Source organism: Trichoplusia ni, chromosome 13 (assembly GCF_003590095.1).
Source record: "Trichoplusia ni isolate ovarian cell line Hi5 chromosome 13, tn1, whole genome shotgun sequence".
NCBI lineage: Eukaryota > Metazoa > Arthropoda > Insecta > Lepidoptera > Noctuidae > Trichoplusia > Trichoplusia ni.
In genome coordinates this window covers 1,926,808-1,940,788 of record NC_039490.1, presented here as the reverse complement: position 1 = coordinate 1,940,788, position 13,981 = coordinate 1,926,808, and the positions used below count along the sequence as shown (strand labels likewise).

Sequence of the window (13,981 nt, the reverse complement as noted above, 5' to 3'; positions counted from 1 at the left end):
ACTTCGTTTTATTTTACATTGTCTAACATTTTCATATTTGAAACCACACAATATATTTGGCATCCAATTACAAAAAGTATAAACCATCACAAGTACCTAATACAATAGGATCTTTTGTAACAGTACTCGATCACTATTTTAATATTGTAACTCTCATTATTTCTACAAAAGTACTGAAACCGGCTCTGTGTTATTGATCGTATCTAGAGAGCCGTCTTACCACAGGCTAATAAGCCAGGTGCAGGCTTACTTCTTGCTCCTATACTTAATTAAGATATTATAAACATTAAAGCACTTAATAGATCGCGTATTTAGGTAATCAGGCATGTTTCTGAGCCACAGAGTGCGATTCGCAGATGTACGATACGTCGACTAATCCGTTGGTATAATGTGGTCTGCTTGAATACGTGATAGTAGTGAGGACACCTAGGAGCGAGGTGACTGCTGCTGCCGTACTCTTGTTGCTGGGCTCAAGTCGGCTACTTGTGAGAAGGAATGCTATTCAATAACTAGCAGTATTTTCCTACTACCCAGAGATTAAAATCAAAACAATATTAAATTAATTTCATAATTAAATACTATTTATTTAAATAAACGTTTAAGTAAAATAGATCGTCCATACATAAATTATAATTACAATATTCTGATAGAACATCTGGCGGCGCACCGCAGGCTACACTATGCTACACATGTATACACTAGCGTCACTACACTAGCCCCAGTTTATGTTTTTTCCTGAACTTTTTCACGTAGGCCTCCACCAGCGACTGAATCTTGGCGGGGTTGATCTCGCCCGTCTTATTGTGACAGATCTGCAAAATAAAGCAACTTTAGACAATGCCTAGTATAGGATTTGTTTATACTTTGTATAGTTAGTGGAATGATGGCACAGTGAACGAGCAAATAATGAGCAGTGTAATTCAAAGCCTGTGGGCGCGAGTGTTTATTGCATTTACATGACAATAGAGGAGTCATCACGTGTGTAGTATGCGTGTGAGTGTGTGCGTGTTACCTTGGGCACGGCGCGGCGCAGGATGTCCTTGTACTCTTCCTTAGTGACGTGCTTCTTGTTGTAGTGCGGCTTCAGCACCAACTTCACCTCCTCCACCACACGCTCTTGTCGGTTCAGCTTCTTCAGGAACTGCAAACATATAAACTATGAGTGCGGGTTCACACTAGACTGTGTGTTGCGAGCGGTATAACGCGCATTTGTCTAACAGCAATGCATAGAGTTCAAACTAAAGCGGCGACAGCCAAGCTAATAATATGTCATAATTTCGATCACACACATAAATGGCGTGATTGCTCACTTTGCTCTTCACTTGCATCTCGACGGCGGAGCTCGGCAGGTCGTCAAGGATCTTGAGATTGTCTTCATCTATTTTGACGCCCACTTGTGTTTTACCTGTAACACACAGAAACTGTAGTTCGTCGTTCGTGGAGGCTCGCTGACGCTGGGAGCGGCTCATGATCCTGCTCACCTTTCTTCTTGCTGAGCTTGACGGGCACCTTGGCGGCGGCCGAGCGCTGCTTGCGCGCGCGCGGCGGCCGCTCCAGCAGCGCGTCGAAGCCCGAGCGCGCGCCGGGCGGCTCGAACAGGTCGCCGAAGTCGCTGGAGCCCGGCGAGTACGGGGACTCCGCCTCGGCCTCCGACTCGGGCCCGTCGCGCCGCCGCGCCGCCACCGCCGCCGTGCTGGGCGCCGGCTTGATCTTCGCGGCCTGCATGGGCTTGATGGGGTCGGACTTGATGGGAGACGGCTTAGCCAGGAACAGCTTCGGCGGCTGCGAGCGCGTGGGCGACGGCAACACGATGCGCACGGGCGGCGCGGCGGGGGCCAGGGGCGCGGGGGCGCGGGTGCGGGGGCCGCGGCCGCCGGGGGCGCGCCCGGGGACGGGGCCCCGCCGCCCCCCGCCACCGCCTCGCCCGGCGGCGGCTCCGGGGACACGTCGCGCGTCGACTGCAACAGCGCCATCACCTGGTGAACACAACTTTAGTTAGTATTTTATTATTAGACGTTTATAAAAGTAGGTAATTTTTTTATTAATTCATTTATATCCGGTAACCAACGCCCATAAAAATGACAGAACAAAAATGTACATAAAGTTTTACATAGTTTTAGATATATAGATGTACATAAAGATTTTCACAATATATAAATATAATAATAAATAAATGCGGACAACATCACATACATTGTTCTGAACCCAAAGTAAGTTGCTAAGGCACTTGTGTTATGGAATTCAGATAAAACGAAGGTACCACAAACACCCAGACCCGAGACAATGTAGAAATGTGAATTTTTACATTGACCCGACCGGGGATCGAACCCGGGACCTCAGAGCTAGCGACACCTTGAAACCGGTGCATACGCCACTCGACCACGGAGGTCGTCGACATATATACGATACAATTAAATTAAACTTAAGTTATTGAAAATACATACATAACTATATTATAAGTAAAATATGTATATTGTTGATAAGGTAAGCTACTACTACTTACCTTTTCGATTGGTGAAAGTGGACGGCGATCGATGACGTCGTCGGCGGACATGTTGGTCTTTTGTGCCGTCTCCAGCGTCATCATGGGTCGCGGCGGACTGGCCACGCCCGGCTCGGCGGCCGAGCCCGGCGAGCCCGAGGCCGAGCGCGTGGGCTCGTACGGGTCGTAAGCGTCCGGCGAGTCCGGCGGCTCCGGGGGAGTGTTGGGGCCGCGCGTGTCGTCCGCGCCGCTCGCGTCCGGCGCCGAGGCGGGCCGGGCGGCGGCCGGAGCGCCGGGTGATGGCGGTGTCTTCGGCCCTACAGCGTGTGCCGGCTCCGGTGCCGGAGCGGGACCGCCGCCCGCCGCACTGCTTGTCTCCTTCTCTCCAGGTTCGCTGTCGCTCAGCACGATCACGTTCCGCGGCGAGGGTGTCAACTCGCGGAACGGCGAGCGTTCCAAGTCAATGATGGCGACGGGTCGAGGCGCGGCCGCGTCCGGCTCGGGTGCAGCCGTCCGCCGTCTCCGACGGCGTCGCTCGCGGCGTCTTTCCCGGCGCTCGTCGTCGTCCTCGGCGAGCTCCTGCTCCTTGAAACTGACGCTGACGAGGATATTGTCGCCGGAGGTGAAGACTTCCTTGGAGGGCCCGGCGGCGTCGCGTAGACGGCGGTGGCGAGCGGGGTCGCGGCGGCGGCGCTCGCGGCGCTCACTGGGCGGCGGCGAGGGCTCGGGCGGCGGCGTGCGCGGCGACAGCAGGCGCGAGTCCACGGAGGCGGGCGAGCGCGCGCCGGGCGCGGGCTCGGGCGCGGGCTCGGCGCCGGCGGAGCGGCTGGCGGAGCGGCGGCGGGCGCGGCGGCGGCGGGGGCTGCGCTTGCGGGGCGAGCGGCGGCGCTCGGGCTCGTCGCGCGCGCGCTTCTTGCGCTTGGCGGGCTTGGGGCGCGGGCTCTTGGAGGCGGAGGCGGAGCGGCGGCGCTTGCGGGGCTCGCGGCGGCGGCGCGGCTCGGGGCGGGGCTCGCGGCGGCGGCGGCGCGCGGCCCGCTCGGGCTCGCGCGCGGGCGAGGCTCGCGCCGGGGAGCGCGACAGGCTGGGCGAGTGCGAGCGCGCGCGCGGGGACACGTCTCTCCCGAAGGCATCCTTGGGCCGGCGCCGCTTCTCGGACACGACGGTGCGCACGTCGTACCGCTCGAGGTCTTTGCGCCGCTCCTTGCGACGCTGCTTCTGTCGCTCGCGCGAGCCGTCGCTCGAGTCTCGTCGCTCCCGTTTCTTATCTTTATCGCGGTAGTTCCGCTCCTTTCCACTCTTACTGATCTTCTTGAACGCAACCTCGGACTTTTTGCTTTTTCCCTTGGCCTTCTCCTTGCCCTCTTTTTTTGAGTCTTTCTTCTTCTTCTTCTTGCTCTCGTCGGGACGGGCCTCTTTTTTCTTGTCGACTATCTCGCCTTCCTCGCCGTCGTTTGGCGGCGGTTTCTGCGGAGACGCGTGCGACGCGCGTGATGAGCGCGGCTCTGACTGTTCACCACGTTCATTGTCTGAGAACATTTCGTTACCCTCATCTTCAGAAATCATCTCAGTATCGAGTCCCTCTATACCTTTGTCTTTCTCTGTCTCCATGGACGTGTCTTTGGACTTGTTTTCGTCGAGGCACGGCGTGTAGCTTCTCTCGTCTTCAGTTTCGCTGATAGACTCTGTCATCTTCTCCAACAAGTCCTCGTTCCGGTCATCGCAGCTCTTCCTGGGCGAGTGGTCGCCAAGCGCGAGCTCGTTCTCCTCGGTGCCGGAGAGGTCGTCGTTGTCTTCATCGGACTGGCTCTCGTTAGCGGACCGGTCGTGGCGGGGCGGGGTTGCGGCTCGCTCGAGGCTTCCTGTACTTTCCTCATCATTATCTAATTTGTCTTCTACCCTGGCGGCTACTTTCTTAGTTGGCGTAGTGGGTTCTTCGTCAATATCAGGTGTTGTACTGATGTTTTCCCTGTCATCTTTTTCGGCTTTATCATCGGACAGCACATCACCTGACTCTGTAGAATTAAGTCCCTTACTTTCAATCTTTTTATCTTGAGACACTTCAGCAAGCGCTTTTCCATGTTCTGGCAGCAGTTCAGTTTGTTGCGCTTCCTGTTGGCTAGGTTTTAATTTATCCGCGGCGGCCTCGACAAGCGAGGTCTCTGGCGCAGGCGCAGGCGCAGACTCGGGCTCGACTTTAGGCTCAGGTTCGGGCTCGGTCGCCTCATTGACTTCAGCTTCGTCTTCTTCTTCTTGCTCTTCCTCGTCGTATAAACTAACTTGCCTTTTGATCAACGAAGGTGTATTAAGTTTAATTTTTATTGGGTTACGTGGATTGGTAGTGATGGGGCATCTTTTAGACACTTTTTCTTTTAACTCTTCTTCTGATTTTTTTTTCTGAATAGTGTCGGTGGAATATTTAACTGGCGCAGGAGTAATATCAGTTCGGACGGCAGGTTCTTCGGGCACATCGTCATCCTCCTGCACAAGGTCTTCAAGATTATCTTCGTGGACGACGCGCGGAGCCTCCGGCGGCAAGTCCGGAGCGCTGTTGGCTATGTGCACGCTGGTAGCGGAGTATATGGAGAAGTTGGGGCAGTCGCCCTCGGAGTCGTCGTCACTGGCGCTGGTGGCGGGCGGCGGCGCCAGCAGGTCGCGGTGCTCGGCCAGCACCTGGCGCACGGCGCAGTCCAGCACGGCGGGCGGCACGCCGGGCTCGCGGGCCGCCAGCGCGGTCAGGACGCCGGGCTCGCGGGCCGCCAGCGCGGTCAGGACGCCAGGCTCGCGGGCCGCCAGCGCGGTCAGGACGCCGGGCTCGCCGGCCGCCCGCGCGGGCAGGACGCCGGGCTCGCGGGCCTCCCGCGCGGTCAGGACGCTGGGCTCGCGGGCCGCCCGCGCGGTCAGGACGCCGGGCGGCCGGATGCCCGGCGCGAGCTCCGCCGCCAGGCTGCCCGCGGCCGCGCGACCTTCGTCCTCGCCGCTGTCATCGTCGTTGGTGGGCTCCGTGGGGTCGTACTTTTCAGTATCTATCACTAGTCCGGAATCACTCTTCTCGTCTTCGGACTTGTTCTCTACTTCTGCTGCTTTATCAAATTTAAACATGGGAGGTTCTGGCAGCGGCCTATACGGTTGCTGTTGAGGCTTCGCCGGTGGATGTGTCTGATGAGATTGTATTCCACTATGAGTCTCAAAGTTGTTGCTCGCCGAATTTTGTCTCGGCAATTGTCCCATTCTCATATCAAGAGGATTTTCAAACCCTCCAAACGAGTGTCTGTGTTGCGGTGGCGGCGGTTCGTTCCTGTGGGTTACCGGCGGCGGCACGTAGGGCTGCCACGCCGGCGCCAGGCTGTACCGGCCCTGCTCGTTGTGCCTATTGTTGTGTGTCTGGTTGTTCATTGGTCGGTTCTGCTCGGATGATTGTCTTCGGTTTCGGTCGAAGTTTAAATCATCTCCAGGCGGATACTGGTGCGGTCTTCTGGAGTAATTATTGTAGGTATCAACATCGTCTCGACGCCCGTTGTTATTATGTTGGAACGCGTTGCTCTGGCGATTCTGGTAGTTACTGCCACTATAGTTATTATCGTAGTTGCCACCCCGGTTGTTCAAGTTATTTGTTCCTTGTTCTCGGTGGTAATTTCCGGTGTAGCCGCCGCCCCAGCCCCTACCGCCTCGTGATTGTCCGGGGTAAGATGGTACTTTTTTCACAGCATCCTCTCCCTTGGACATGTCTAGCTTTTCCTGACGATTCAATTCTTCAGATTCCTTCATTGGTATTTTGGTCTTTTCGCGAGTTTCTAATTTAATATTTACACTTCCGTCTACCGAAATGGACACAATGGACTTTTTAGAATGAAGCAATGTTTGACTTTCGAGGATAGAGGAGAGCACGTCTGGCGCGGAGGACGCATGAGGGGGAGACGGCACGGATATCATTTTTCTCCTTGCCTACAAGTGAAAAATACAACATCAGTAAGATCATACTCATACAATAATAGCACACGTAGTGAGCAATGGATACCTGTCGATACGCGCTGAGGATGCTGGAGGTGGGGCGCGCGGCCACGGCCGTGCTGGCGCTCTCGGAGCCGCCGCGCTCGTCGTCGTCGGAGAAGTAGTCCAGCTGCTGCGCGCTGCCGAACAGCGACAGCGACGGGATGCCGGCGCGCTGCCGCTGCAGGGCCAGCGGCGCGGGCGCGGGCCCCGGCGCCGCCGCCGCGTGGCCCGCCGCGCCAGCTGCGCGCGCACGCTGGCGCGCACGTGCGAGCGCCGCGCCGCCGTGCGGGGCGCCTGCTGCACACACCGCCGCGTCAGACACTCTGCCCATACACCCATGCCCAGACACATTACTGATACTCTACTCACCCTCCTCTTTTTGAACTTCCTTTTAACCCTCTTTGTGACGGGTATTTTCCCATCTTCTTGCACTTCATACTCAATAATTACTGTTTTGGTTCTTCTTCGCTTTGGCCTTCTGCGATTTGTATGAGCCGATGTTTTACGTCTAGTGGAAGTTGTTCTTGTACTAGCACTATTTGTTCTCAAACCACTAGAGGTGGTGGGTACGTCATTAGAATTTTGGTGACTTCCTCTCCGTCCTGTAGATGTAGAAGGCTCGTCCACAACACTGTAAGACCTAGATGATCTAGTGCTCCTACTTTCTCTAATTGATGCACTCCTAGATGAAAGTGGTACATCCATGTTCACACCTGTGTAGCCTGAAAATAAGTAGTCAACATCTGACAGCAGATTGTCACAATTTGGACATAACCACTGATCAATTGGTACCTGAAACATAAGAATGCAGGGGTTTACATTAAGGCAATCATACATTTGAATGATTATTCATAATAAATATCATCATCAGTCTAAGTCCGCCCTACTACATACCTCTGAGAGGGGTGGAGTAAGACACTGCATGTGGTAGCCAAGGTCACATCCATCACATAGCAGCATGGTTTCTTCATGTTCTGTGCTACCACACACCTGAAATATATATACACGCATGAAAAGTGCGCTTTTATGATGTACATAGTTTTATAAACGCAATTTAGTTCTAGCTGTAGCTATCAAATACACAAAAAATATTACCTCACAAATGGTTGGGTCTTCAATAACAAGCAATTCAACAGAGGGTCTGCGCTCCAGCATTTTAACTGGTTCTGTGCGCAACACTCGTCCGCCTGCACAAGCTCTTACTACAATAAAATCAAAAGTCATTCTGTCTACTGGACAAGTATTAACATTCTTTGACCACTCAGTGATACAATCCAAGCAAAATATGTGTTCACAACTCTGTGGAGTTCCTACTTCTTGAGTAGTGAAACGTAACAGGCAAATTGAGCATTTGTCTGAATTGCCTTCAGAACTGTCCGAGGCAAAGCCTGAATTAGGCTTAGCAGCCGAGGTGACGGCCTTGGGAGCGTCCGAGTGGTCGGTGGCCCAGCCGGACGTGTCGCTGTCCGCCTCGGAGTCCCGCAGCTTGGGTAGAGCGCGGCGACGACGCGCCCCCGCGCCCACCACGGAGCTACCGCTGCTGTCGCTACCCTCATCGCTTAGCACCTGAAATGCACCTCCATTATAATATTTGAGACGCACGATTCATTTATAACGTGTTATGGTTTGGTCAGTCACCCTCAATCTCTTTCTACGTGTCGCCGCCACTGCGACGCTTTCGTCGCTGTCCGAGCTTGTATCCGATGACAGCACCATCACTTTCTTGATCTTCCGCTTGGGCCGTGGAGGTGAATCTTCGCTACCTTCTTCACTCATTCTCACAAGTAAACAGAGTCAAATACGAGTTTAGTGGGCACGACACGAAGCCAATTGCAAAGGTGTAAATGACCTCCGCCAATTAATATTTGACTCCACTAAGGTGTAATTTAAAAAATTCATTCGGTCTGCAAATTAAAATCATGCATGAAGATTGTTTCTACACAAGCAAATGCGTACGCGTTGTCTTAAAATGATTCCACTATTTTGACAGCAAGCCGCTATCAATGGTCAAGGCGGCCATTTTACTTTCAGTATTTTTTTTTATTTATGTTTAGGCAGGAGCCGAATACTAAAGAGTATATACTTGTAATTCAATTGAATACTAATTCCAAAAACACTGCTCTGAGACGTTTTAGTTTTAGTTTAGCTTTAGTAAATATATATAAAATTGGGTACATAAATATTAAAACTTACTCAATTGACATAGGAAAATGTATATTTAAATCGTAAAAATATACTAATGCGATCTATATACTTTTCAAAACGACGGTTTGTTAATTACCAGAAGTTTACATGGCTTTCATGATCTGGAGTTCTGAATTCATGATTCATAATTTTATTATCATTAAATTATTGTTACAATTTAGTACAAAATCAATATGATCTTTATCTTTATACAAATAAATTATCTTTATCTTTATGATCCACACATATAAAGATTGTTTCACATTATTAGTTCATAACGCAGCTCCTTAAAATGTGTGGGACACTTTAATAGAGCGACACTCACATACTGAAATCAAATTATAAATTATATTTGTTAGTACACCCTGGTAATTAATTTTTGACGTCGTGACCTGTTCGCATGAACGTTAATACTCTCCCAAGAAGAAATTTTAATTTGTCGATAACCACGGGACTAATTATTATGATTTATTTAAATATTTTTAAATAATGTGGGTCAATAATTCAAAAATAAAACTAAATTAGGAGATTTTTTTCATAAAAAAGGTCTTTGTCTAGTTTCCTTTAGTAATTCGTATTATTCTTAAAGTCTCTTTGCAATTTTTTGAATTGTTTGGTACAAAGCTTAATAAAACAAGTAAATATTTTATAGTTGGTGGTACCGCGGTGTTCACATCGTAGAAAATCTTGATTTTTCAATAAGATTAAAAATTTTCACTGCCTTTAGATGTCGCTCAATAGTCAATAATCTTCAATAGTACTAACTACTAAGGGGGTAAGCACATCACTAGTTCAAGTACCGCTGGCGGCGAGTCCGAAGGTATTGCGAGTGTATTTTCATTTATTTTATAGCGAAAGACAATAATTTTACAGCCAAGTGTATAAGAAATGACCGCTGAAAACGAACGTGAAATATATCATAAGTTGGAAGCCATGAAAGAAATTCGGTAAGTTTGTAATGTTGATTTAGACATAATGCCCCTGCACCTGTGGACTCGATCAATAAACAGTATAAGTATGAGCTATGATAATATTTTTATTTATGTCTGCTATGAGTTCGATGCAGCTACTACCATTTAGACTTTATTTACTATATTATAATATCTATGTGCAAAACGCAATTCATTTGTTGACTTTTCGAAGCACTAACTTTTAGCATTCTTTTACCAAAATGTTCTTAGATACAAACATTTTTACTTTTCTTTATTTTTTATTGTACATTATTACTTATGTTTTATTTTAATTATTAATTTAATAATTTACTTATCTAATGTATCTTTATTATTTTTGTACTGCATATATTACGGTTATAAATTTACATCAACATGATTATCACAATAATCCTTTTTGTATTAAATTTACATAGAATTGACTTAGTAAAAGAACTGGAAAAAAAATGAACATCTAACTCAAGAGAGCTACTTTGAATATTGAAGCTGAATTATGCTTCCACAGCAACTACTAATTGTTCATTTTGTTATGAAACATCTATAATATATTTCAGAAATAAAACAATAACCCTGGAGAGGTTAAAGCGTAGCATTCTGAATGAGGTGCGCAGTGGAGACCAGGAGGGGCGCTGCCTGGCGCAGTACAAACGAGAGATGGAGCTCCTGCAGCAGGAGAAGATGAGCCACGTTGAGGAACTGCGCCAGATACATGCTGACATCAATGCTGTAAGCATCATGATCAAAAACAAAACAAATCTAAATTAATGAGAACTTAGAGCAAGTGTATACATATGAGTGTACCAGCTGACCCAGCAATCATTGTTTAGCCATACAAAAATAGGTGTTGATCATAGAGGGTTGAAAATTTAAGGAATTGTGTTTTTTGTGGGGCAAAAAAATTGGGGTGGACCCCCTTATCATTTAGGGGGATGAAAAATAAATGTCTGATTACCCAATATGCACAAAAAAAATCTTGAGAATCGGTCAAACCCTTTTAGAGGACTTCATTTACTTTCACTGTGACATGAGAATTTTATACATTAGATGATGTAATAAAGAATATATAATAGAGGTATTATTACTAGAAAAATTTAAGTCAGAGATCTACATTATTTTACATGTGTCATAAAGTAATAGAAGGGACAATATATATTTGTTTTGTTTGATAGTTTAGGTAGGTACTCAACCACAAAGGTAAAAAACTATGACTAATATTAAATACTGGAATGTATGAGAAACACAAATATTGAGATTTGAGAGCTATTAATATGGTCCAGTGGCAAATGCCGCTCGCCAGCTGTTTGTTTAGTTAGGAGGAGCTATTGTTGGCTCACAATTGTAACATGTACAACTGTTTGTTTTTACTGCCACTCGTTGATGGCTAGCTATTCCGTGGCTGTGTTTATTTGCATTTAAAGTGGGCCCAGAAATTATATTGTAGTTTCATTACTGTGTTGTTTATGGCTAGTGACTATTATTGTTTCAAATTTTACAATTATGCTTTTAATCATTTTTTTAGTTCAAATAATTTGTTTTGTCTTAAATAAATGAACAAAATTTGAATGAAATTTGATTGTTCGAAGTGGTTTAACATCAAGTCCAAAGGAGTCAGTTACTAACAAACATACAAGTGAACCTAATCAAAGCGTCATAAAAAGGAGCTCGCTTTGTGTTTTTTTTTTAAGTTTGTATTCTTCATTTATTTGAACAAGTTTGGCGTCTCACAAAAGCCCGCCACTTTTCAGATGGAGACGGTGATCAAGCAGACCGAAGAGAGCATGACGCGCAAGCTGTCCAACGCATCGCGGCTGCACGAGGACTACCGGCCGCTGAAGAGCGAGGTGGACCTGCTGCGGCGGCAGTGCCTGGGGCTGGAGCGGCTGCCCGACCTGCACGAGGAGGAGGGCAGCCCCGTCACGGCCGAGTACGTGTCGCCGCGCGCTGGACGCTGGCCGCTGGACGGCCGGCCCCTGGTACTGAGCGTGTTGTTGTGTTGCAGCCGCTTCCCGGGCGCGCTGGCGGGCGGCGCCCCCGCCGGGCCGCCGCGCTCGCTGGCCGCCTCCCCGCCGCGCCGCGCAAGCCGCCGCCGCCGCCGCCCGCGTTCAGGTCTGCACTCGACCAAGATTTCATTACGGTCTCGCTGAGGTTCGATTATGTTTTATTTTTGGTTCTCTTTCCTCTCACCCTTTTCCGACTCCCTGCATCCGGCCACCCCACCCGTATTTTTATTTTTTATTGTATTTTTTTTATCCAATATTATGATTTAAATCCACTGGTTCATGTCCATTGACCTACAATATAACCTACACTCCATTGGTTTAGGTACTTAAAAAGGTAAACAATCTTATAATAATTTATCTTAAAACGTCAATGCTTGTAAGCAATTGGTCAATTACTTTGCACAATGCCATTATAGTTTTAATCAAGACTAATATTGGATTGGATCGTAAGCCGTTGGTTGGTAGCCGATCCCAACAGAGTTGGGAAAAGGCTAGGCTGATGGCGAATATTGGATCATAAATATCTAGAAATTACGAATCTATGGTCTTGCACGTTATTATTTTAAATCTATAATGAAACTAGCTACGTTTGTTGTATTCTCCTGTGGCAGGCAGCAGCCGCCGCCCATGAAGTCGTGTCTGTCGTGTCACCAGCAGATCCACCGCAACGCGCCCATCTGCCCGCTCTGCAAGGCCAAGAGCCGCTCGCGCAACCCCAAGAAACCCAAGAAGAAATAGTCGCCTCGGCCGAGCGAAACACACCGATCTCACTGTTCATAGTACATTGTAAGGCCCTCTCCATAGCGTCACGCGTCACTGTACATAACTCTCCTAGGTTACGTGTTACTGACACTGTCCTGCCAGCTCTGCAGGTCGCTCCCGTACCGAGCCACAGCGGTGTGGCGCCACCGGCTCAGCTAGACTATCAGTTGATGTATATGTTGCAGCTAACTAGCTTTATCTGCTGTTAAATGAACAGCCTAGACTTTTTACTAAACGGCTATATTTTGTAAAATAAAGCGCGATATTTATTAAATTCGCTTCTTTTATGGACACGGTCCCAACCTAAGGAATTGTCTGACAATAGACCAGTAAATTTATTATTGATGTGACTTTATCTCCGTAGTTGATATTTATTTGGTTGCAAGCGTCACCCCTCACGTGCAGCTGTTTAGTAAAGAGCTGGGCTGTTAATTGACCTGCTACCTGAGCTAGTTGGCTGCCGCAAAATATAGTGTATGTTAAGATGACGATTTGTACATATTATAGTCGTTTACTAAGTAATAACCCCTGCAGGTAAGTCATCGGCTGACTTAAAATAGATACATGACATGCAAAACACATCAATATAATTTCAACCATCACATAATGACAAAAATCCAGAACTGACTTGATTTAGAGTAAATTACTTTAACACGCCAATGTTTTATTGACTGTTCATCCAACAGTCAATAAAACATTGGCGTGTTAAATAAAGTTACCAGAAATGGGAAACCTAAAATAAAAGCGTTTTTTTTTACAAATAATAAGACACGATTAATACCGAAGATGTTGTAGGTTAACATATAAATGTTAGCATATTCATACATGTCTCAGAAGGCCGCACCCGCGTGAGTAAAGCCGCGCGACTCGCGACCCGCTGCGACGCCGCGGCGGCGGGAGCTCGCGCGGCGTCTCGTGCGTCATGTCCGTGTCCCACATTCGCTGTGTACTTGTGTATACATTATTATTACAACAATTCTGACACCGAAGCTCTTTGTGCCGAATCCAACTAAATAACCTATTGTTTTATTTTGTTACTCACAAATACTAACGATAAAATAAGCAGTACCTACTTTGTTATTTGTTTATAACAAATTAAAACGATATCCTCGCGTATGTTTTAGACAACTATTTTGAACTATTGAATGCCAATTGAAACATGATGTATTTAGGTGTTGTAAATATAAATGTGTTCTATGTACCTATATTAACATAATCAGTATTATTTATTGCTTAGTACGGAACTGTTTGTGTGGTTAGGGATATCACACTAACATTACTTTGTACTGACTATTATGGATGTTTCTTTTCGTGTGCGCATCCTGTAATACAAGTACATTTATAAGTAAATAGTACGTAATGTCTGTACATAGCCGTGTGCACTCAATGTTTGATAGTTTTGTTTTTATAATATAAAACGTTCTATCAATGTCATTGCATCTTTTATTGCTATTATCTCCTATTACTGTAAGTCTTATTATGTATCAGTAGGTATTGGGAAATACAAAACGATAGTACCAAGACAACCTCACCATTGTACGGTGACCCTAACGACTTGTTAATAAATCCAACGAAGTGCGCCTTGTGTATTCGTGAAGCAACAAAGCAAAACC

General features: G+C 47.5%; 2 protein-coding genes across 2 annotated transcripts; one reads left to right on the top strand and one right to left on the bottom strand.

Annotated features, from left to right (window-relative positions):
• Positions 1-73: 73 nt before the first annotated feature.
• Positions 74-8,520, bottom strand: LOC113500189 (PHD and RING finger domain-containing protein 1-like). The gene is made up of 12 exons (XM_026880899.1): positions 8,111-8,520; positions 7,568-8,038; positions 7,367-7,462; positions 6,842-7,264; positions 6,725-6,769; positions 6,498-6,680; positions 2,504-6,424; positions 1,886-1,976; positions 1,482-1,841; positions 1,311-1,405; positions 1,013-1,141; positions 74-812 (listed from the first exon to the last, which is right to left on the bottom strand). The coding sequence occupies exons 1-12, from the start codon at positions 8,246-8,248 to the stop codon at positions 708-710; spliced, it is 6,057 nt and encodes a 2,018-aa protein (XP_026736700.1). The 5' UTR covers positions 8,249-8,520; the 3' UTR covers positions 74-707.
• Positions 8,521-9,335: 815 nt separating this feature from the next.
• On the top strand, positions 9,336-13,802 carry LOC113499850 (zinc finger C4H2 domain-containing protein-like). The gene is given in 6 exon segments (XM_026880415.1): positions 9,336-9,603; positions 10,161-10,332; positions 11,352-11,530; positions 11,606-11,643; positions 11,646-11,751; positions 12,218-13,802. Coding segments are annotated over 6 exon segments (681 nt in total). The 5' UTR covers positions 9,336-9,544; the 3' UTR covers positions 12,345-13,802.
• The last annotated feature ends 179 nt before the right edge of the window (positions 13,803-13,981 follow it).

Coding starts and splice junctions, on each gene's coding strand:
- LOC113500189 (XM_026880899.1), bottom strand. CDS start 8,248: ATGAGTGAAGAAGGTAGCGAAGATTCACCTCCACGGCCCAAGCGGAAG. Junction 7,463..7,567: donor AAGACCCAACCATTTGTGAG/GTAATATTTTTT, acceptor TATATATTTCAG/GTGTGTGGTAGCACAGAACA. Junction 7,265..7,366: donor TTACTCCACCCCTCTCAGAG/GTATGTAGTAGG, acceptor CTTATGTTTCAG/GTACCAATTGATCAGTGGTT.